This window comes from Barbus barbus, assembly GCF_936440315.1.
Source record: "Barbus barbus genome assembly, chromosome: 36".
Lineage (NCBI taxonomy): Eukaryota > Metazoa > Chordata > Actinopteri > Cypriniformes > Cyprinidae > Barbus > Barbus barbus.
This window is the reverse complement of record NC_136714.1, coordinates 11852116-11871611: the sequence shown is the minus strand read 5'-3', so window position 1 is coordinate 11871611 and position 19496 is coordinate 11852116. Positions and strand designations below refer to the sequence as shown.

Here is a 19496-nt window from a genome sequence, read left to right as displayed (position 1 = left end):
CCCTAGCCTCATGTTAATGGCAGCTTTGGGAAATGGGTGGTGCAAAGGTTTTCATTAAGATGGCGCTCTATAGGTAGATGACTGAGACTCATATTGTCCACATTGGCTGGTAATGAAACACATACTTTTAAGTCTGGATGCTGAAAAAGCTTTTCAAAGAGTGCATTTTTATTCTTGGCATGTCCCACATAAAAGTCCCATCTTTTTTTCTGCAGCTGAATGCCCTGCCACAATATAGCTTACTCTTCTGGTACTTTCCTCTTAATGAGCTGCACTGTTTTTGTGTGCAATGCAGATCTGACGCAGGGGCCCACTTGAATGCAAAGTTATTAGCTACTCTCTCATATGGAATAATAGAATTTCCTCTTCCTATTACCAAACCCTGCCCTTGTCATTTGCCTTTTTGGGTTAGTGATCTTGAGGTTTCGTGACAACAATGTCTCATGAGATTTTCAAATAAAAAATGCAATGTGGCTACAGGCCATTTTGTCAAGTGAAGTGTCATGACCTGTGGCTTTGTGGCTGCACTGAGTCAGACCTCCTAATGTGAGGAATGAAATGGCCTTAATCCACTAGACTACGTCTAGACATCTCGCTGCATGGCTCGGCTCGCCCTGCAGGCGACCAATGTGACTGACTGCTTATATTAAGACACATCAACATTTTTGCAAAGAGAAAACAATCTCATGAATGGTAAAGCTTGACAGGAGCGCCCAGGTTGTCTTGGTGTAAATGAGCTAGGCTTCCAGGAGACCCATCTTAAAGAGTGGTTAAAAAAAAGATATTTGTACAAAACAAATGAGGCCCTGGTAAGTTATTGAAATTCAGGAGAGAGGATGGAGAAAACAAAAGGATGGAGGGATGCTAGCCTCAGTGCAGCAGAGGAAGAAGAGAAGAGAGTCTAATTAAAGTCTGGGCACAGGCTGAAGGACTGACTTGTGACTAATCTAGCCTGAAGGCACATCTCTATTGCGGCATGCACATGGGCTAGACGCTGCAAGCAAATGCAGTCTTGTGGTCTGTTTATATTGCAGTACATGTTAATATTGCATTGAGGAGAGGCAGCCATTGCACATTAAGGTGGGCGGATAGGGAACATGGGGAGCTTTGAGGTGCGGGGGGCTTCGATTGCGACAACTATGTAACTGTACATTCACATTCTCACAAATAAACACAGGTAGGTTTCAGGGCTATGCTACGGTATTGCGGTAATCATAAACACTAAGGTCCGAAGGCTTTTCTGCTCAACCATGCACCTTGGGTAGGAGAAGGTTGATTTTAAGTGGACTCATCCCCTTTTTGCAGTTTTGTTCTGACATCTATGACCATGAAAACCTTTACACGGCCCTACATTGTGCCCTTGGACGTGTGCCAAAATTCCCATATGGTAATTCTGGCCTTGATAACACTTTATAATAAGGTTCTATATGTTAACATATGCAGAATGCAGCCATGAATAATGCATTGGGTATTATGAGTTTTTTTTTTACAGGATTTATTAATCTTAGTTAATGGTCATATAAAAAATAATACACACCTGTTCATTCTGTAGAAAGTGTAGAAAGAATACATGTAGAAATTAACTTCAAGCAATAAATAAGACATTCATTTGAACTGATAAAACCGTATTGTAAAGTGATACTAAGATAACAGATTTTCAAAGATATATAGGTCACACTTTATTTTAAGGTCCAATTCTCGCCATTAATAAACCATTAACTATGACTTTTGCCTTAATAAACTTCTAATTTGCTGCTTATTAATCATTAGTAAGGTAGTTATTAAGTTAAGTATTGGGTAGGATTATGGATGTAGAATATGGTCTTGTCCCTAAATTATCGCTCAATAGGTCACATGTGATAATATCATAGCATGCATAAACACTTGAGCTGCTTTAAGAGATATACATGGACATTTTCTTAATATGGGCATCAAACTTAAGCTTAGAGTCGACTATAGCACCTAAATATTTAAATTTACTCACTACCTTGATTTCCTTTTGGTCACTTTTGATTTTAAATACATCCAATGCTTTGTTCTTTAATGAAAAACACACTGAAACTGTTTTGTTGTAATTTAAAGTTAAACAGCTATCCTGCAGCCACTGGGAAATACAGACCAGTTGCCTGGTTAACATTTCTGCAGCCATATTAGAAGTTTATGTTGTTACATAAATAATTGTGTCATCTGCATACATTTGACATTCAACCTCCTTGCAACTTTCAGGTAAATCATTTATATACAAACAGAAGAGCAACGGACCTAATATTGAACCTTGTGGTGCACCTAGTTTGCATTTTTGAAGTGATGACTTCACACCATTAATTTTAAGACATTGCTGTCTACAACCCAGGTATGATTTGAACCAGTTTTCCTGTTTCAATTTATTTATGAGTACTACATGATTTACAGTATCAAAAGCCTTTTTTAAGGTCTAGAAATACTGCTCCAACTACCTTTCCTTGATCCAAATGACTTTTTATGTTATCTATAAAATGACATATAGCCATTTCTGTTGAGTGCTTTGGCCGAAATCCAAATTGCTTAGGGTTCAGCAGATTATTTTTTTCCAAATAATTAATTAATTGTTCGTACCACTAACTTTTCTAAAACTTTGGAAATTACTGGAAAAATTGAGATGGGTATATAATTACACACCTCATCAGTATCCCCAGACTTAAAAACGGGGGTCACCACAGCTGTTTAAAAATTTTGTGGAAACTCACCAGTTTTAATAGATAAATTTACCAAATGAGCTACTGGGCTTCACAACGTTGCACTACGTTTTTTAATAAGCATCTAAACCAAATATATCTTTAGCTTTTGAACTGTTTAGTTGATTAATAATTTGACCAATTTTATCTTTGTCAACCTGTGAAATATAAAAAGATGATGAATTTCTTACTACTGTCATGGTTGCCTTGGGAGGCATAATAAACCTCGGATAAACCCAGGATAACGAGGGACTAAACGAGGGAACTAAGGAGACACACCTGGAAACTAATAAAGAACTAATCAAACACAGCTGGGACTAATATAACTGAATGGGGACAGGAGCAGGAAACACCAAATAAGGGCACAAGAGGGAGGGAAATACAAGACATGGGGAACCAGGACTGACAGTTACTCCCGCCTCCCGAAAGGCACGTCCCGTGCCATACACCATCCAACGAGGAGGGGATGTGGGCACTCTGGAGATCTCAAGGGGCAGAGTTTGGGATGGAAGGCCTCCAGGCCGGTGCCCGTTCCGGGACCCACAGGCTCGGGCAGCCATGGTGGATCCGAGACGGACGGCGGCGTTGCTTTCCCCGCAGACGGCGGGCTAGGGAGAGCCGCGGACGCCGGCATTGCTTTCCACGCGGGCTTGAGAGAGACGTTTTTGTAGGCATTAAACTGCCATAATATTAAAAGACGATATCTCCGTTTGCAGTGAACTTTCAGTGCCGCAACTTTGCAGATATTGTTTATGCTCAAACAGCAACATTACACACTAACTGATGTCAAAAAAGTGAAATCGCAATCAACCACCCCTTTTAAACTAGATTTAAAGCAGATTTAAAGGCACAGTTCACCCAAAAATTAAAAATTTAAATTCTGTGAATTACTCATAAGTCTTTATGAGTAACTCACAATAAGGCTTTTGTTCATGTAAACCTCAAATTAAGATATTTTAAGTGAAACATGAGAGATTTTGATCAATAAACATACATAGAGGCCATCAAATATGGTAAACTGAGCTAAATTTCCGTTTACCAAATCTGTGTATCATGTGTGATTGTGTCTCCTCAGAAGAGTTTTTTGAACTGATAGATTAGAATTTCTTTATAAAGTTTTTGAGGCTTTAAAGTTTTGGGTGAATGGACTTTCAGTTGAGGGACAAAAAAAATAAAAAATAAAAAATCTAAATCAAAGATGAACAAAGGTCTAATGGGTTTGGAATGCCATGAATGCCATGAATCAATGATGACAGAATTTTAATTTTGGGTGAGTTACCCCTTTAACTAACTAATACTGCCTGCCTGTGTCAGCCTCTTCCAGAATGCTCAGGTATGTATGTAGTTGCCATGGCATTGCTGTGCAGTTGCTAAGGTGTTTTGAATGATTTTTAGTCCATTATTATGTAGATGCTAGAGTATTCAGAATAGTAGCTTACTAGGACAAGTCAAAAAGGGCACATCCCCAAGTCTCTGTATAAGACTCAGATTCTCCTTTAATTTAAGTCGCTCATTTTATAGTCTTATAAATCTGAAAAGTTGAGAAAAAAACCCATCACATAATCTTATTCACTTCAGGAAGGATGAGAAAAGTCACCTTGTGGTTTTCCCCCTCTCTCAGCGTCCTTTATGCACACCAGTGCAACTCTGCAGTACTGCCCCCAGGCAAAATTCCCATTCCCCAAAGGCGTGCCGTCTCGCATTCAGAGCGCAGTTAGAGGCTACGGCAGGTCGGGTTCTGACAGTGGCCCTGCATATCGGACGACAATAAATCATCCACCGGCACTGGGCCTGTGGACTGGGAACCAAGGAGGCACATCCTCTTTATTTTAGCCTCGACTGTTTCTGCTGAATTCTAACAAGGACGGCAGAGCCAACATAATTTGGAGTGCAGGAAGGAGGGCGAGATGATTGATCGGGTGTGGGAGGAGATGTAGCATACATGGGTGGGACGAGACATCTAGAGTGAGGCATCGGGGTCACCTGTGCTGCTTTCATTGAGTAATCACCGTGAAATAGCTTCGGTTAAGAGAGTCTGATATGGAGTAACAACTGCAGAGTAGAGAGTAGGTCCACAGCTCTCTCCAAACCACTCTGTCAATGCAAGAGTGACAGCTAGAAGGACCGTTCACACCCACACATGCTCAGACACATACACAAACACTCTCACACCCAGAGCACTGCACGCAATACAGAGAAAAACACTGTTTTATAGAGTGTGATCAAAAATTATTTGGGCACACTGGCTACACTTAAAATAAATGAATACCAATGCATTAGATTCAATGCATTCAAAAATATTATGGATTTGGCGGTTCTACTTCAGTCTCCCACCCCTACTTCTATCTATCTATCTATCTATCTATCTATCTATCTATCTATCTATCTATCTATCTATCTATCTATCTATCTATCTATCTATCTATCTATCTATCTATCTATCTATCTATCTATCTATCTATCTATCTATCTATCTATCTATCTATCTAACTTAAATATATTATTTAAATCATTCATGTTTGAATGTGCAACTTATTTGAATTCTGTTTTTGTCCTCGTGCTTACTGTGATTATCCCTATAGTGACAGTGGTTAATGTAAATATACACAGTTGTTATGACTATAATCCAATTGATGCACAAGTTCATTTGTCAAATCTTAATCAAACAACAGCAGCTTTTATACCCACATGGAAAGCAGAGCTTTTGAATTATGTAAGAGCAGCTCTGGTGGAAGACTGTGACTAGACCTGACACACAGCTCAAATCCCCCACTCTGTAAGTTACAGAAACACAAAAGCAGCAAATATTAAGTTACTTAGATTTTAGGCACAATACTACCAGGTATTTTGTCTGTTTTTGCTCTGCCAATAAATAGTTCTGAACAAAGTCACTGCAGAACAGCACAACACAGTAGTGTTTCGTTCTTGAACTAGCATTTATGGACAAATTGTTTGAGTGAATAATTCAAATGACACAAAGTCTTTTGTTGCCACCTACTGGCATATCAATGTAACCTGCAGAAATAGTTACTGAGAAATCACTACTAATGCACTATGACTGTATGAAATGTGAAAATGGTAAAGATGCATATATATATCAAAACATATTTAAATATCGGAGTGTCTATTTACACTAATCGCAAATAGTCCGCCTTGTTGGCAAAGGCTATTTACACTAACTCCACCCACTAACGTGTGATCACACGTATGACATGTGACAGACACTTGTTCAACATCAATTTCAGTGGCATAGATGGTAAGGTGCACACTTTTTGACGCGATCGACCCGAGTTCGAGCCCACCTTTTGCCAAACTTTTTTTCTCCCTTTTCAAATCTCATATCGCATCAGAAAGGCATTTATTTTCAATAAAAATGAAGGAAATAATCAAAAAGTTGAAAATAAAAGTATCGGGTTAGGGTAGGTGTAGGGAGGGCTTTATTGTCCCAATAAGGTGGCATCCATTTAATAATTTGAATTAAAACTATAATTTACACTCAATACGTTATTATTGCGTACTGTTTTATAATGTACTACAATACTGAGGTGCAGATAATTGCCACTATTTGCAATAAGTAGTATAAATAGCAGAAAATCTTGCTATTCTAACAGTGTAAATAGACTCCATTGCTATTTGCACTTAGTGTAAATAGCATCTATTGAAAAAGACACTTACAAAAAAGTCACTTTGCTGTTATATTTTGCTGTACAAGGCAAAGACATTCATACAAGTACTTCTGAGAGCTACTGTACTGTATAACATGCTGAAGAGAAGTGATATTGGTTTGGTACATTTGGGTTTACTCCCAGAAGACCCTTTACTCCAGATAAGGAGATGAGACAGAAAGGTGGATGTTCTCACAAATCATTTGTTTAGATCGTACATTTGCACTGGCACTTAAATAGAGATCCTGATTGCATAACAGTGTTGTGTTATGACATTTTCAAAGATGTGTACTATAAATTTAACATGGTACGCCCCAAGCATGTCGCAAAATCAAAAACATTTTCAAAGAAACATGGAAATTCATGCGTCACTGATGTAGGGTGTTTTGGTTAGTCATTATAATTTTTTTTACATTTTACAATATGGCATGGGGGGCATTTTCTAAACCTAGAAAGAATAAATATATATTTAAATCACTGTAACATTTCAATTTTTTAATAATTAATAATTAATTTTTCCAAAATAAAATTTTTATGTATTTGAGTTTGTTTTATGACATAATTTTTTAATCACATTAAATTAACATGTTAAATGACCGCACCACTTGTAAGGCCTTTGCACCAGAGCACAAAAGCACAAAGGATGCATATATTTTACCGCAGTATGTTACAGAGACAGCAAGAAAAGAGCTTGATATATGTCCTAGGCATGTTGAGTGAAGCATTTCAAAGGAAAGGCTAATCCATCAATCGCATGCAAAACACTTCTCGTTTCAGTCTTCGTGTCATGGTTAAGTGCACAGAAGCACACAATCAAACCCTAGATCCTCCACACTCACAACATATTTTCTTCGGGTACCCAAATTCATCTGCTTTAATTCGGAGCAGCTAAAAATATCTCATGTAAAATGTATAAAGCATGAAGTCTTTCAGGAAGTTGCTAATAAACAGGAAGGCAGCACAGGCCCTGTGTTCCTCCTCCTCACTAGATTTAGCACTAGAAGCACGCAGCCCTGCTGCACAATTTATCAAAGCAAATTTATGAATCAATTGTCATCTCTCCAACTGACAAGCAACTGAGCTCTCCCTCAAACGGCTTGACAAATGGGACGCAAAGCTATAAGAACACCACGCTGGGGCTGCTTTCCAGAGTTATTATCTTCTTCATGGTTGATTATGACCAAATGCAGCCTTCATTTGGAGAATCTGACTCAATAGAGGTCAGAAAGACTTGTGTGATGCAGCATCCCACAAACACCTCTGCAAATGCCTCACAGAATTCATTTCAAAAACCTTATATATGACGCATATATTCGCTAACTGTCCTTGTGGAGAATCCAAAGTCCTTTACCCATCAATAAGGATTGTTTTACCACAGTGATCCTACTAAAACTCCCCAAAGCTCACATACTTAGTACATCCAACATGTCAAAGGCCTCACACACACTGCAGATGGGTCTTTCTCAAAATAAGGTGACATTGGAAAGTCATGGAATAGATTTATTTGAAATAGTCAAGAAACCACATCCTGTAACCTAACAGTTTGTTGAATAATATGGAACAATATTGTTTTGCATTTATATATTTTTAATTGCTTGAATTTGTTAAGTGCCTTTGTGCCCTCCATCTGGTATACCATGTCTTTGACATTCATAGTTATTTATTTGTTTATTTCTTTTAATAATTTGGTTTTCCGGGGTTATGCGTTAGTTCACAGTCTACCAAGTGTGCAAAAAGCAAAATAAACTGAAAAATGAATTCAATTACTAATAAAACGTCATTTATTTTAAAAGTAAATATGTCCCTTGATTTATTTTCTCATTGGTTTTACTAATGTTAAAAGATTAGGGTAAACGTACCTATTAAGCACACTTTCATTTTTGAGATCAGATTATAAAAAGAAAAAATAACTTCTTATCCTACTTGATGTCTTAACCAATTGATGTGTTTGTTACTATATACTTCCTATAATTTCAAGTCCATCAGATCACTGCACACTGAGATACGAGTCTCCATGTGTTCACACTGTCTGGCGGCCATTTTGAAAGCTGTCTAAAAACTTTCACCAAAAGAAGAGTTATTTAAATGTGCATTTTTTGGGGGGTAAGTTTCACTACTTATTCTAAAATGAAGAGATTAATGTTCAAACTTTTGCATATTATAACCTGGAACTTGGATGTGGGAAATAATTACATTAGATCCAAAAGATAGTTTTAGCAACATAGTGCAGATGCAGTTAGCTGACTAGCTGTATAAGACTGTGTGCTATGCTAATATATTATTTCACAGGCATTACTGGCTTGTACTTTTACATCCATAATATTATATATTATACATTGACAGTTTATTGCTGCTCTGTGGGTTTACAGTGCTGTCATTTTTAAAGATTTCATATCATTGTAAGGTGAGCTTAAAGGGTGCAATACTATGAAAATCACGCAGCTTCAGTGTGACATCAATAAGAAAAAGTATAATTTCATAGATATTGTTAATAAGTTGTTCATATTAAAATATGTATGAACTTAATACACGACCTAGACTATTTATTTAGCAAAATCCTGTCATTTTAATAAATATTACATGAAATTTATAAAAAATTGTTGCTGCTCCAATTAAGCTCAGTGTGCTCTTTTTAAGCTCTTCCACATTTAACGTAAATACTTCATAAACAGATTTTAAATATTAACTGATGGTTGTCACTTTAAGTTAAGTTAATCGATTTTCTATGGATTCTGTCAACTCAAATCTACAGACTGGCTCTGATCTTTGACAACTAACATCAGCTTCTCCAGACTGTAAATCTGTGGAAAATCGGGACAAAAATCGTGTAGTGTATTTCAGCCATAAGACATTATAGATAAGCTGACATCCATTTAATAAGAGGCTTCATAATGAGGCCAGTTTCTGTGTTCATCCCCATGAATTAAATGTTTTACTGGTTTGTTTTATTTGATTTTTGAACGTGTTACTTAGCTGAACGTGGACTAGTATAGATGTTGCAATGTGCTTAAATGACACTTCATTATGAATATATAACTGATCAACTTGAATGCCATGTTGCTTGATTCTAGTGTTTTGTTATTTTGCGATTGATTTAGTACCTTCAAAATTTTTTTATTTTTACAATTATTCTTTAAACATTTTACTTAAAATAAACAAGATTTTTTAATAAAACATGATTTGAGCTTAATGGAAACAGGGGTGTGCTTAAAGGGTACATAAATATTCCCATTAAGCACAGCCAGACTTTTTGAATTTAATGATGTATATCTTAATTGAAATGCTTTTGTCATTTAAAATAAAAATGTAATATTTTTGTGTGAGAGATTAATATTTTATTTTAATATACCTTTTTGTACTGAAACCAATATCTTGTGCACTAAAAGTTTCTCAATGTAGACTTTGGTGAGCTTAATAGGTACATTTACCCTAGTTCACTTCCAGAACAAAAAATTCCTGATAATTTACTCACTCCCATGTCATCCAAGATGTTCAAGTCTTTCTTTCTTCAGTCGAAAAAGAAATGAAGGTTTTTGAGAAAAACATTCCAGGATTTTTCTCCATATTGTGGACTTCCACAATAGGTTCCAAAGGTCCAAATTGAGGTTTTAATGCAGCTTCAAAGGGCTCTACACGATCCCAGCCGCGGAATAAGGGTCTTATCTAGTGAAACAATTGGTCATTTTCTAAAATAAAAAATATTTTATACACTTTTTAACTACAAGTGCTCTTCTTGCACTAGCTCAACCTCACGCATTACGGAGTCAAGCTGGAAAGGTCATATGTGTTGTAAGCGGTAGTAGTACCCAACTCCATCTGATTTTCTTCTCCAACTTCAAAATTGTCTGACATCGCTGTTTTACCTTTTTTTGTAAAGGGCATTTGATTTAGTTTTTGCACATTCTCTTTGTAAACACTGGGTCGGTACTTCCGCCTATACGCCACGTATGACCTTTCCAACGTGACTAGGTAATGCGGGAAGTTGTGGACGTGCATCGCAGATCAAGTGCGAGATGAGAATTTGTGGTTAAAAAGTATATAATTTTTTAGTTTTTTTAAGAAAATGACCAATCATTTCACTATATAAGACCCTTATTCCTCGGCTGGGATTGTGTAGAGTCTTTTAAAGCTGCACTGAAACTGCAATTTGGACCTTCAACCTGTTGGCCACTACTGAAGTCCACTATATGGAGATAAATCCTGGAATGTTTTCCTCTAAAACCTTAATTTCTTTTCAACTGACGAAAGAAAGACATTAACATCTTGGATGACATGGGGTGAGTAAATTATCAGGATTTTTTTATTCTGGAAGTGAACTAATCCTTTAAAAACCTGCATTTTAAAAGTGGGAAATGTACTTCCAAGGTCAGAGTTCAGAGCAAGACAAGTCCTGTGTCCAAATATGACTACTTCCATGCTATATAGTAGGTGAAAAACAGTATTTGAGCTGAGATTCGTCTGAATTCATAGTGTTCATAAAACAGTAGGTGAAAAGTACCTGGACGTCCTACTACCTCCAGCAAATCTGAATTGCATTCTCACTGGACACTTTACTATCCCATGAGGTCACAAGAGATTTGTGAAGGGCAGTGAAAGTGACAACATGGCAGATGTACATCCAAATTTCATACAAACGACACAAATGCATACTATGTAAAACATAAAGCAGCTAAGATGTTGCAGGATTTGCTATGGTTACCACTATGTCAGCTATCAAAGTTTCAGCATTGATTCATATATTCTGTACACACAGAACATTAATCACTCCTGCATTTAAATGCAGCTGCCACTCCCAGAACTTTGCGGTGTGTACGTGTCCGTAGTTCAGTGGGCAAAACAAGAAAGAAAATTTGCTGAATAACTCAACTCTTTTCACAACAATTCCACCTTTAATTATTACACCGCACATTGCCATTTGACAGATTTTTCCTCCTTTTTTTAATCACGGCACATCTGTCTAGGGGATACACACCACTAAAAAGAATGATTTCCCTGAGGTATGCTGCCGCCCCTGGCATCTGTTCTATAGCCAAAGTGCACCTCCACCAGTCAAATACGAGATGGATAGTGCACTGATGGAGCTCTAGAGCTGCTGCACTGAGCCCAGACAAAATGGGCCCATGAAAAATACTGTACCATACGGCAGTGTTTCTCAACAACTTTTTGACTTAGATATACCCACAGCCCCTCAGTAAGACTACAAATGTGTTTTTTATTCAACTGCATATTATTTGGCATTATCATTAATAATATTAGCATTATCATTAATATTATTAACTTAAGCAAGTGGCATTCCTACAAACTGATAATAATCAATAAGTAAAAATATAGTAAAAAATATATATTTTTGAATAAATAAATAAATGAATAAATATATACTGTGTATGTATATATATATATATATATATATATATATATATAAGACCGGTTGCCCACTGAAGCTAAGCAGGGTTGAGCCTGGTCAGTACCTGGATGGGAGACCTCCGGTGAGAACTAGGTTGCTGTTGGAAGAGGTGTTAGTGAGGCCAGCAGGGGGTGCTCACCCTGTGGTCTGTGTGGGTCCTATGCCCCGGTATAGTGACGGGGACACTATACTGTCAAAAAGCACCGTCTGTCGGATGAGACGTTAAACTGAGGTCCTGACTTGAAATCATTGGGACCCAAACGGTTCAAGGTCCAAATGACAGTTTCTGTGCAGCTTCAAAGGGCTTTAAACGATACCAGACGATGAATAAGGGTCTTATCTAGTGAAACGATCGGTCATTTCAAAAATAAATAAAAAAAGTTTAAGTTTTATAAGCACAAATGCTCGCCTTGCTCTGTACTGTGATGCGCATTCGCGACATCACGTAATACGCAATGACGTTGAAAAGGTCACGGTTGAGGTAGGCGGAAGTACCGAGTCAGTAGGCTTTTTAATATTAAAACACCCAGGATACGCACAAATGGGCATTTTAAACGATAAACGGACACAAAGACATTTGAATATGTGTATATGGTCCTCCTTCCGCACATTTGTAAACACTGACTCGGTACTTCCGCCTAAGTCAACCGTGACCTTTTCAACGTCGCGAACGCGCATCACAGAACAGAGCAAGGCGAGCATTTGTGCTTATAAAACTTAAACTTTTTTATTTATTTTTGAAATGACCGATCGTTTCGCTAGATAAGACCCTTATTCATCGTCTGGTACCGTTTAAAGCCCTTTGAAGCTGCACAGAAACTGTCATTTGGACCTTGAACCGTTTGGGTCCCAATGAAGTCCATTTTATGGAGAAATGTTTTTATCAAAAACCTTAATTTCTTTTCGACTGAAGAAAGAAAGACATGGAGTGACATGGGGGTGAGTAAATTACCAGCAAAAGTTTTTTAAAAGTGATCTAATCCTTTAAGGGTTTTGAATTAATCACATGCGTTAATGATGACAGCCCTAATATATATATATATATATATACACACTCTCCGGCCACTTTATTAGGTACACCTGTTCGATTGCTTGGTAACACAAATTGCTAATCAGCCAATCACATGGCAGCAACTCAATGCATTTAGGCATCCAGATGTGGTGAAGACGACTTGCTGAAGTTCAAACTGAGCATCAGAATGGAGAAGAAAGGGGATTTAAGTGACTTTGAACGTGGAATAGTTGTTGGTGCAAGACGGGCTGGTCTGAGCATTTCAAAAACTGCTGATCTACTGGGATTTTCACGCACAAACATCTCTAGGGTTTACAGAGAATGGTCCGAAAAAGAGAAAATATCCAGTGAGCGCCGGATGTTGTGGACGAAAATGCCTTGTTGATGTCAGAGGTCAGAGGAGAATGGGTAGACTGGTTAGAGATGATAGAAAGGCAACAGTAACTCAAATAACCACTCGTTACAACCAAGGTATGCAGAATACCATCTCTGAATGCACAACACGTCGAACCCTGAAGCAGATGGGCTACAGCAGCAGAAGACAACACCGGGTGCTGCTCCTGTCAGCTAAGAACAGGAAACAGAGGCTACAATTCGCACAGGCTCTCCAAAATTGGACAATAGAAGTTTGGAAAAACGTTGCCTGGTCTGATGAGTCTCGATTTCTGGTGCGACATTCAGATGGTAGGGTCAGAATTTGGCATAAAGAACATGAAAGCATGGATCCATCCTGCTTGTCTCAACGGTTCAGGCTGGTGGTGGTGGTGTAATGGTGTGGGGGATATTTTCTTGGCACACTTTGTGCCCCTTGGTACCAAATGAGCATTGTTTAAATGCCACAGCCAACCTGAGTATTGTTGCTGATCATGTCCATCCCTTTATGAGTACAGTGTACCCATCTTCTTATGGCTACTTCCAGCAGGATGCACCATAATGCACCATGTCACAAAGCTCAATTCATCTTAGACTGGTTTCTTGAACATGACAATGAGTTCACTTTACTCAAATGTAAAATAGACTCCAAAAGTAATCAACTGAATAACACCCCTCCAGCAATGAATATAAAATTTGTTGGCAAAATGGGTCTGTGTGAAAATTCTAATAAGGGAGTTAAACTGTTCTTTTGTGTCGTACTCTAGATCCCCTTCCATAGAGATGGCCTTTGCCACAGGGTGCTTTCTAAAGTTGCTTAATGAAGGAGGCTTACAGTGGGCTGTGATTGACAAAGGCCAATTTAATCTGCCTATTAGTCAAATTCACGGTGGGAGCAGCTAATTATAGTATGAGTCCTTCGTTTTACATTGCAAGAGATCTTTTGTTGCTTTAAATGATGCAAATCGAATTGTCTGAAACATTTCTCTAAGCTTTTGTCCTGTTATACAACAGTTTCAAAAGTGCTGATATAACAGTTCAACAGCACTGGGACTTTTTCACTTCTATCAATCTTGTTAGTGTTGATTTCAAGACAGATTGTCAATCTGGGCAATACTGGTTGGGATTTTTTGAGTCATTGAATCATTAATTCACCCGATATATTCAAACCCACCGATTCATTCCATTATCAAAGAAGTAAGTGTCTTTATGAGTGAGTCATTGAATTATTAATTTAACCAATTTGATCTAACACTTTAATTCATTCAGGAACAAAAAAGGCCACTGTTTTTATGAGCGAGTCATTGAATCGTTCATTCAATCTATTCATTCAAACCCACTGATTCATTCATTCAAGAAACAAGTGAGTGGCAACATCCAAAACTGCAAATGTACTTCTTTAGAATAAATAATTACAAATAATTGTTTAAAAAAGTATGTTAAAGTAGTATAGTATATTATAGTACAGATGTGTGTAGAATTAATGTAATCTAGACATGCTACAGTACATTTGTCATATTGTCTTTATCATGTGACCTACCAGCGTCAGTTGTGTCGTTTCACTGCTATTCACAAATCTGTAGCCTCATGGGATAGTAAAGTGTCAATTTACGAATATTAGGTACTTTTCAGCTACTGTTGTGTGAATAGTGTAAATTCTGACATACTAATCTTTTTACATACTGTTTTTTTTGCCTACTACATAAATGCACCAACTGTCTGTATGAGTGAGTCATTGAATCATTCATTTAGATGATTTGTTTAATCATCTTGACTCATTCAGGTATGAAACAAGTGAGTGAGACATGATTTGTTCAATGACAAAAAAGTGATTAATTCGGGAACAAAACACCACTGCTGTGTGTTTCTTAGAGAGAATGGTTCACTCTGCTATTTTGGAACATTTCCTGTTGATGGTGCAAAAATTCACATAATTACATAACTGGCCATATTATGTTTATAAAATAAATTACTCAATATTAACATTTTTAAAAACTGAATTCTAGAGTAAAAACATCATATCATATCACAGTTCAAGAAAATCATGCTTTTGTTCTGAATATCAGCACAGCTGTAATTACCAGTGCCAAATCACAGGAAGTCCAGCAGAATCTCACTGTTTGTGTATTGTAATCATGTACCAGTGTAAACAAACAGAAACACATTGATAAGTACAACAGCAAATGGCCACTGAAGCATCTGCCATCCTGTCTGCGTTCTCTTTTTGATGTCTATGCCAGCTGGCAGAGGGCACCAGGGGCACGAGTTCACCTAACCGGCCGTGCTGATGTCAAGACCAATGGGTCACAGTCTGGGGTGGCATCTACACTCCATTTCAAGCACCCTCTCCAGGGGTCCTAGGTGTTTGGTTAACATGGCCACCAAGACCATAAAGCTCTAGTAATCCATCACTCTGTGCCCCTGACAGTTGGGCAGGTGAACATTGGGGCACCCTCAACACACGATGCCAACAAAATGGAGGAGGCCAGAACCATGGTTCAGATCGATACGTACCCACCCGGAATACAAAATGAGTCTGCTATTCATTACAAGCCGTAACAACCCCTGACTCTGTCTCATTCATCAGCCCGGGCTGGTTCTGCTCCGTTATCATCTAACCTCAGAGTCCGTGGGTGAATAAACGATGCTACAAACCCAAGCAACATCATCAGAGAGCAAAAGAGGGATGAGTAGCAGGAGAGAAGAAGTGGGAAAACCCTGAAGTCAGCTGCCTAAGGACCATCGGGCTCTGCTACGCCCACCGTAGTCAGTCACTCCATACATCTGTCATGCTCACGACCAATTGGATTATCTGTCCTTGGTTGTAATTTACAAGCTCAAGTAAATCCTGCAACATGAAGGACAAATTTTGAGGCGTAAGCTTTGTCTTGAGAGCAGCATGAAAACTCAGATGCTATTTGCCACGCCTCTCCTTCATAACTCGCCATTTATGTCTACCATAAAGTTTACAGACTCGTTTTTATGTACAACCGAATATTATTTACAACACCAGCCAAATCACAGAGCATTGTAATCAAGGTTGATGCCATTGCCTTGGACCGGCATACTGAGGACAGGGTTTTTTGGGTACAGTGTTTCCCAACTTGTTTTTTTTTTTCTGACAGCCTCTTTAGTAAGGCTCTAATATGCTAATAGCCTTCATCAGCATAAACAACAAACTATTAACATTAATGATAAAGAGGTAAGAGGAAAATTTAAGAAAAAAAGACATTATTAATGTTTAACTCTGCATTCTAAAATCTGGACAAAATCAGGAGATTAATTATGATCAATGCAAACATAACTATGTAATTTTTGGTACATTTAGTACTTAATTTTGTAAACAAAGTGTAGTCACTTATTTAAAATTTTTACGTGCATTTGTTTTGCACAGGCTGATCTTTTTCTTCGATCACCTCATAAGACCTCAATATATCATCAGAAACCATGAGTATTAAATTTGTGGTGCCTGATATACTTTTTGACTTTCAAAGTGACGGTAACCATTGACTTAGATTTTATGAATCACTAAGCATCACAGTTTCGGCTAAAACATCTTCTTTACTGTTCTACTGAAGAAAAAAAGTCATCTAAATCTTGGATGGCCTGAGGGTGAGTAAATTAGTAGCAAATTTTCTTTTTTGGATCTTTTAAAATGACTAAATATCACACACCGCAGATCTGACATGCAAATTTATAATGTTATAAAATGGCATAACATTATACATTTTATTCTTAATTTTAAAATATAATAAATATATTTATTATTGATATTTATATATTCTTTCCTCAAAAAGGAACTGTGTTCAGAGCTACATGTGTAGCAATACAAAATCCCCATGAGATACATGTCCCCCATGTTGGGAATCACCATTCTGATAGATACCAACACAGAGAAAAAGCCATCAGAAAGGATGTAAAAAATCCTCCACAGATCCATCCTTCAGCCCACAGAATGAGAGGCTCTTGTGCTTTGTGTCTGTGACAAGAGGAAGAAGTTTCTGAGAACAAGCCCCAGTCTGTGTCTGGCAGAGCAGCTGCTCTCAGACTGTTTATGGCTGTGCTGCCATGGAGGCTCACAGTGTGAAAGTCGACAGTTCACGCTGAATTAATTATTCATTCGGAGGAACCTTATTAAAATGCATCTTTTTTTTTTTTTTTTTTACTCCCTTGAATTATAATTCCAAGTAATAAGCCAAAAGGTCAACGAGGCATTTACAAGCTTGATCTACCGTCATAGTATCTCAGCCCTATGTTGTTTTAATAGGCTAAATTAATACGAAGGGGTATGGTGTTTTCTTCATAAACTGTTCAGCGATTAATGATTTCATCATTTTTTGGGTCATTTTCTCCTATCTGCCTGGGTGGGGGAGGTGGTGTATTTGGATCTTATCAAGGAGAATTGAATGTAAAGACGTAGCTACTATTCATCATTTGATCCATGAATATAGCTTCATATGTCTGGAGCCCCTGAAGCGTTCTCCGAAATGATTCAACTTAAGATTTCTATCCAAGCCAATTTGCATCAGTTTCCCTGTCAGCAGTTCCCCAACTGACTGAATGGAAATGGCAAAGACTACGTCAGCATTGCTCACAAAAAAGCCTCCAGATATAATACATACTACAGTTTTGTACAGCAGAATGAAGGTGTGTTCATGTCATGTTGGAATTATTGTAATTACGAGATTCTGCTTTGTAAAAAGCGTTCACACAAGCATACATAACATACAGTTTAATGTAGCTAGCACACAGTTGAATGTCCCACTAAAAATAACCTGTAACTTTATTAATAAGCCTCTTGCATAATGACTATTATTTGAAGTACTGTGGCTTTGTCCATTGATAACTCAAATCACATGGTTTCATTTTTGTGCTAATAGTGTTACCATAAAAATACATAATTCTAAGTCAGAGGATGTGAACAGCCCTGAGTAGTACGTCCAGAGCTGTCATCTAGTAATTATGGTTATTATGACATGGTGTGAATACAGCATGTCTCAACTTTACTTAAACATTTTAGGATGTCAGTGGTAAATTTCAGCTCTGTATCACAGAACATATATTATGCAAACAAAAATATACCTGTATATATTTCATTCTCTAGGGCTGTTTCTAGCTCATTCTCTAGATAATGAGAATGATATATATATAATAAAAATAGACTAAGTTTAATTATTACAAATATTATTATTATCATTATTATTGATGTTAAACACCTTTTAGATTTATAGTGATACAGCCAAACTGATCCGAAAACTGGAATAAAAAGACATTAGAGCCATCTGTGTGTTAATATAGAGCCTGCAGAGGATTGTAGGACAATAAATATGGAAACTAAGAGGTCTATTACTGCTTCAAACTGAGCTGTGATACTCACAATGTGCAACTGCAAGTAGTCTCCGAGGCCCTGGCTGCTCTCCACCTGCACCAGGATGGCATCACTCTGCTGGGTGCTGAAGCCCACGGCCAAACGGTCCGCCCTGGTGCTCGGCCGATCATTGGGGGCCCAGGTGTACGTGATGAGCGCTCCTCCTCTCCCAAAAATATATGTGGTCCCAGCTGCCAAACGAAGGAAGACATGTAACATGAGCTAAGGATTCAAAGATGTTTCATGAGCCAAAAGAAAATAAGAATGAAAGCGAGATGTGGAGCAGCACAGCAGGAGGGATGCAGCAATGTGAATGTGTGAGGCAAGATGGATGCTAAAGAACCATCTCACATTGCATATTTGCCCTGTGCTCTGCCTCATATGAGATAAAAGCGTCTCTGTCTTTAATAATTTGCCATCTGTTCTGATGTACCTTGAATGCTCATTTGCAATGTGTTTCCTTAGTGACAAACGTCATTTCAGGACTGCCATTTCAGAAACAAGCATCCAGCATTGGTTTGGAGCTGAAATGCCTTATTGGCCTTGAAAAGCAGGGCCCTTTTCAGTGCGAACTTCACCAACTTCTTGCCCTCTTGTTGCTCTTGTTCTGCGCTGCATACTTGGGCGCTAATATTTCACTGCGATTGGACATGGCATCGAATCACAGCGGCTGTAAAGAAATGAGGATCTGAAATGGAGCCAGTGCCGTGCTGCGTCAGCTTGGTAAGAAACCACCGCAGGGTGGGACGGATGCCCGACATGCTTTAAACTGCCAAGCTATCCGTGCTGAAACAGCCCTAGAGAATGAACCTGGGCAAATGTGTTGACCGATTTGCCAGGGTAAAACGAGAGGTTGTAATGTGAGCTGTATAGCACAGTAATGGGCAAAGGTGAACAAAGTCCAGCTATACTTAATGAACAATGTAGAAAAACACATCAAGAAGGTCCCAGAAACAAGACA

At 38.0% G+C, this 19496-nt stretch overlaps 1 protein-coding gene across 1 annotated transcript in view; it reads right to left on the bottom strand.

Annotated features, from left to right (window-relative positions):
• The window catches only part of LOC306856314 (neurexin-2-like), a gene marked incomplete at both ends in the record, with an annotated part of 392379 nt that overhangs the window by 43620 nt on the left and 329263 nt on the right, over positions 1-19496 (bottom strand). Inside the window, one exon of the mRNA XM_079395511.1 lies at positions 18545-18726. Within this exon, the coding sequence (XP_079251637.1) occupies positions 18545-18726 (182 nt within the window). The remainder of the gene's footprint in view (positions 1-18544; positions 18727-19496) is intronic.